This window comes from Gekko japonicus, unplaced genomic scaffold (assembly GCF_001447785.1).
Source record: "Gekko japonicus isolate JY-2015 unplaced genomic scaffold, Gekko_japonicus_V1.1 scaffold160, whole genome shotgun sequence".
Classification (NCBI taxonomy): domain Eukaryota; kingdom Metazoa; phylum Chordata; class Lepidosauria; order Squamata; family Gekkonidae; genus Gekko; species Gekko japonicus.
The window spans coordinates 601,287-606,955 of NW_015165239.1; the positions used below are offsets into that span (position 1 = coordinate 601,287).

General features: G+C 36.8%; 1 protein-coding gene across 1 annotated transcript in view; it reads left to right on the plus strand.

Annotated features, from left to right (window-relative positions):
* Positions 1–5,669, plus strand: part of CACNA2D3 (calcium channel, voltage-dependent, alpha 2/delta subunit 3) — an 855,054-nt gene that overhangs the window by 422,940 nt on the left and 426,445 nt on the right. Inside the window, exon 10 of the mRNA XM_015410013.1 lies at positions 4,460–4,549. Within this exon, the coding sequence (XP_015265499.1) occupies positions 4,460–4,549 (90 nt within the window). The remainder of the gene's footprint in view (positions 1–4,459; positions 4,550–5,669) is intronic.

Here is a 5,669-nt window from a genome sequence, read left to right on the forward strand (position 1 = left end):
AATTTCTCCCTAATTGTAGTGCCCCTATTTCTTTGTAGTTTGAAGTTTAATTTTAAAAAACAATAAAAAATCCCCTCCGGGGGGCCAAAAAAAAGAAAGGAAAACAAAAGAAATCCTGACAGACCAAAATGGCAGTTACTCTGAAGGTAATGAAATTACATCTGAAATTACCTGATTTACTATATATTAAGAGACTAGTCATCAGCTGGTAGTGTCTTAACTTATTGATTATAATTAAAACAGAATTTTAAAATATGGAATGCTGAAAAGCAAGTGTGACAATAGTTTAATAGGGCCAACCAGTACTCTTTGTAACCATTCACATAATTTTTATACTATACCAAAAGTCAAAGGATAGCGGAGACACACTGGTGAGGATGTGAACTTTCTTTGTTTCTCCCTCACTTCAGATTGGTCACTAGATTTTTTTTTATAAAGAAACTGTACCCTGCATCGTTTGTGCGTGTATGTATGTGTGTATGTATATCTGGTCTGTCTGTCTGTCTGTCTGTCTGTCAATCTATCCCCTGCCTATAGCATGTCAGAATATGGACACTACTATGATTTTATCTTGTAGAATATCATTGTTAGTATGCTTTTCTGGTGAGAACAGTGTTTTAGGGCTAGTGGGTGGGCAGTGGATGAAAATAATGCCCCTCTTCTAAGGTGTTTGGTAATTGATATGAAGAATTTCAAACGAGCTGTGTCAGCAGGAGGCCAGGCATTTTCAACATGGAGCAATTTGACTTCACCTTTCCTGTATTATGTCCATCATTGCAGCCATCTGTACCACAGTGCTGATTAAAGCATTTTCTGTTAATGAGGGGGGGGGGACTTGCAATAAGCCACTACCTGAATTAAAAATATTTCAGTTGCTTATATAACCCCAGACTAAGATGTTTGGCTTCCTACCCATTCCAGCTGATGAAGGGTTCTGTGAAACTTGAAAGTTTGTAAGCTCTTAGACTACCATGAATTGATCTCAAGGAAAGAGATTGCCAGTGCAGTCTGATGCAGGGTTACTCCAGTCTAAAATTATTCCTTTTCTTATTTCATATTACTTAATACCCTGGTCCAACATATTAATTGCTACCTGTATCTTGCTATTATTAACCTGCAATTTTTATAACCAGACATCAAGATATAGTTGCCTTGATTTTCTTTAATTTGCATAACATTACTATTATCCTATATGTATACAAGGCATCTTCATATAAAGAAAAGTATTACACATAATGCTAATTGTAAGTGAAAACTAAGTGTGCTATTGGATGTCAAAATAGGTGGCACAGAATTGCAAGTGCATAATACATGTAAAATAATTAAGACAGTGCTGAATTCTTATTACCCTCCTTCTGTCATCTGTCATTTCTGTGCTAAAGGAGCTGCAGGTTCAGGCTCTATACCTGATTTAAGGAATGCCCCCAGTCTGCCTCATTGTCTTTTGAAACAGTAGCATGAGATACATTGACAAAGATTTAAGGAATGCCCCCAGTCTGCCTCACTGTCTTTTGAAACAGTAGTGAGATGCCTCTGTAAGCTTTGAAGGAATATTGAGGATACAGATGAACAAATGAAGTTTATTGATGGAATAATGCAAATAATGCAAACAAGTGGGGCAGCAGCATAGGCCTGAATCCCAAGTGGTGAATCGTCGCTGGGAAATCGGTCCTGCATGCTGCAGCCCCCACTCTGCTCCCAAAAAGACCCTATAAAGAGTCATTTTGCAACAGGAGCTGTGGCTTACTCTCCTTCCCTGCTGAAAGATTTAAGGGCTCTCCAGTTGATTGGTGGGCCATGTGCTCCTTGCCTATCAGCTGAAGCCCTTTAAATCTCTGCAAGAGGGGAGGGAGACAGGTGGCCATGGGTGGCCTAGAATACCCCCCAAATCCTCCCACCAGAGTGACAAGGGGATCTGGCAACCCTAATTTAAAAGCTGTATATTTTTTCATATATGTTTTCATAGAGATGAAGACAGAGTATTAACCCTTCAAAACTTATGAACTAAATTCCCTATTAGAGGATGTCTTAATATTAACTGTGGATAATTTTTTTACCTGAAATAATGAATACACTATTAGTAGCATTTTGTGATTTCCTTATTTGAAATTCTTTAATGTCTTTGAGATACATATACACTTTGATCGGGATTTCAGTGTAAAATGCTTATTTATTTGGGGGTCTTATCTCCTTGGATAGTGACTTCATGTTTAAACTAATTTGTAGGTCTGTTCTTATTTTTCTTTAATGTTTTCTTGTCACAGAAAAAAATGTCTTATCAAGTGTGGGGAGAGTGAATTGTCATCACCTTTATTGTTTTTTCTTTTATCATCTCTTAAATTTTTCATCAAAGTTTTCAACCATATTTTCCCTAGAAGTAACCAGTTGATAATTGTTACATATATCACTGGTTAGGTAGGGCTGTATTTTATCCAGAGTGAAAGCAACATTCATTATGGCTTTAAAAATTAAAATATCAAACTTTATCAAATTTTGTATAATATTAATGTTTTAAAAACTTGTATTTTTGCAATAGTTTGATATTTTGTAGCTGTGGGGGGAATGATTTCCCTTGTTAAAAACGTTTTCCCTTCCACTTTCAGATTACTGCTTTTAAAAAACAAAACAAATTTGTCCTGTGGGTGTGGTTTGATGACAGTCTAATTAACAGTGTAAATTTCAAGAGTGTGGGGGTGAACGTGGTTAGAGGTAGAGCATTCCCATTTTAGTTAGGAAGGTTTATTTCATTATTAGAAGTATTTAAACTTGTGATGTCTCTGTCTTTACTTTTTTATTTCTGAACTGTTATACCCCTGTCCTTTGAATGTCAGTGGCCAGGATTCAGTATCACATACAGTTACAAATTGCAGGACCTATTATAACCAATAACACCAATCATAAAGTATAGCAGCATTCTCATAGGGGAAAAATTACTTGCAAAGTTGGTGCGGGGGGTGGGGTTTTCTCCTCTCCTTTACTTTCTTAGTCTTTGCATGGGCTAATGGAGACACTGTGTTGTCAATCATAGGTGGTGTGCCATCATGGGGGCTTTAGTGCCTTGTGTTAGTATTCCTTTGCCAGTCCTTTGAGCTCCTATCCCAACACAAAGACTGGAGTTGCCATGAGTAAGACGAAGAATGGGAATTCATTGCAGGCAGGAAGTGGTTTCAAGAAGGGACTGCAATCCCAGTCTTGTACTGGAAGTTCAGAGCTCCCCTGTTCTGTATGCACCAGCACCAGCAGTAACTCTTATGGATTCTTCCTGTAAATGTGAAGCTCTCTCTTTCCTTGTCCTAAGTTTTTAATTCCTGTTATGCTTTCCTATCCCCAAAGAGAAAATGTCATTAAAATTCAGAATAAAGTTGCTCGAATATAACTATTTTCTACGGCTAGTTTAAATGTTAAAGGAAAAACTTCGTAAAACACATTCTACTATCTAGCCTGCAGAATTACCAATTTATTTAGAGCAACAAGACTAGGCAGTAAGATGCTTAAAATATTGAGCTATGTAAACCATATTTACTGGGTCACCATGAACTTTAAGCTACACTAATTGCTATGGAAAATCAGCCTTGTTTGGAGGAAGCTACATATGTTTCCAAATAGCCTAAACCTGGTATTGAGTGGGTTCCCTCCCCCTTTTTACTTGTGAAAGTTTCATAATATTTTGTCATCCACAAAATTGTGTGAATCCTTTCTTTTAGTAAAGAGCAAGGAATGTTCCATAAAGAAAAATTTGGCATATAATTTGTTCAAGACATGATTGTGTATAATTTTCTTGGACGGCAATTCTGTTCATGGCCCTGTATTTAACAGTGTATCAGTCTTTAGTTTGTAAACTATAAGGGCTAAGATTTTCTCTTTTTTATATTTTCTCTTTATTTTTTTCCTTTAGTTTATTTGCTTTTTTAATAAACTGTTTCATACTTGGCAATTTGCAGTTATTATGACCTAAACGTCATGGGAAACAAAATGCATATGAGACAAATATCATCTTTCCACAACTTTATTTATTTCCTGACTTCATTTCCTGACAAATTCCGGAACTTTTGCGCAGGCTGGTGTTTTAGAATGTCCTGGATTAATAATGCTAATCCATTCCCCGATTTGTAATGGATTGGAAGAACTAAAGTTGTTCAGCTATTAGGACTTTATTCAGAGACAGCTATTATACTCTATAACCGTTAAATCTATGATGTCTCTTGATTCTATTTGTTTATTTAGGAAATGTATGGACAGTCTCTACAGAAACGTTGCTCATAGAAACAGTGTTAAGAACAGACAGTGCAAACCATAAAATAATTAAAACCATAAATAAAATCTAGCAATTGTTAATACTCTCCAGTTTAAAGGATATCAAACAACATAAATATCATAAAATAGCAACATGTCATTTCAGAAGTTATAAAACAGTAGCTGAAACACAGCTGTAATCATTTCACTTTTTTCTTCCCTCCAGCACTTTAGGGAGCACCTTGACAAACTTTTTGCAAAAGGAATTGGAATGCTGGATATAGCTTTAATTGAAGCTTTCAACATGCTCAGTGATGTAAGTCAATGCTTTTTGTCTGATAAATTTTTGTGTTTTGCTTCCATTTGTAGTATGCTGCAATAAACTCTGATAAACAGCATGTTTATCTTAACCATGAATGGATCATGGATGGATCGCTTCACTTTTCCTCTGTAGCCCTGTTTGGCCTTTTTTCACTGCACCAAAAAGTGGATCTGTATATGGAGAGAGCCTTTAGAGTAGAGTGGAGAGAGAAAGGTGACATCATCAAAAATTCCCCCCTCTCACTGCTGTGCAATTTTCCCTCTATTGCTGAAAGAGGCCACACAAAAGACTTGGTGTGATTTTCTTCTAGTTGCCCATAAACTGTATTCTATGCAACATCCCACTCTCTTGCCAAGGGACATAGGAAGCTGCAGGGGAAGTGGAGAGGGATGAGAGAACCTGCGGGACCTATTACAGTTCTGCAGGGCCTGCAAGACAGAGCTCTTCTGATAGGCTTTTAGTTGAGGCATCGGGCACCCACCTCCTAATTGGTCTCCCCTTCAGTGACCTCAGATCCGAATGGCCACCTGGGAACCAACTGTTTCTTGCTGAGATCTGTTGAGGCATCAGTCTTTTTTATAGTGGTTGCTGTTTTAGATAGATTTTTAGATATATTTAAACTGTCAATTTGAGCTCCTATCCCAATATATATATTTTTATGATGGAACCTGCCCTGAGCATGCTTGTGGGGGAGGGCAGGATACAAATAGAATACAATTAAAAAAATACTACGAACTTGGTTTGTTCAATGTTCAGAGAATCCAACCCATTGCTTTTAAACTTTCCACAGTCACAGTACATTGTGCTATTTTTAACAAGTATTTAACTACTTTTCACTTTATCTACAGTATGGGGCAAATAGGTGTTAGAAATCTTTCATTGAGAATTACAGGGTAGTACAGTCTCTTTCCTATACAAATGTGCTATGTAAATGTTAGTAGTCTACCGAGAATCACTTTCATAGGTTGTAGTAATTAAGCTCAATGGATTGTCTCATACAATTACCTGTATTTCAGTTTTCCTCTTTGCTTAGCTTGTTCAAAAGCTAGCGTTTGTTAGTGCTAATGATTTTGAAAGATACATTTATGGCTGTATCCAAATTCTTTGCAGCCTC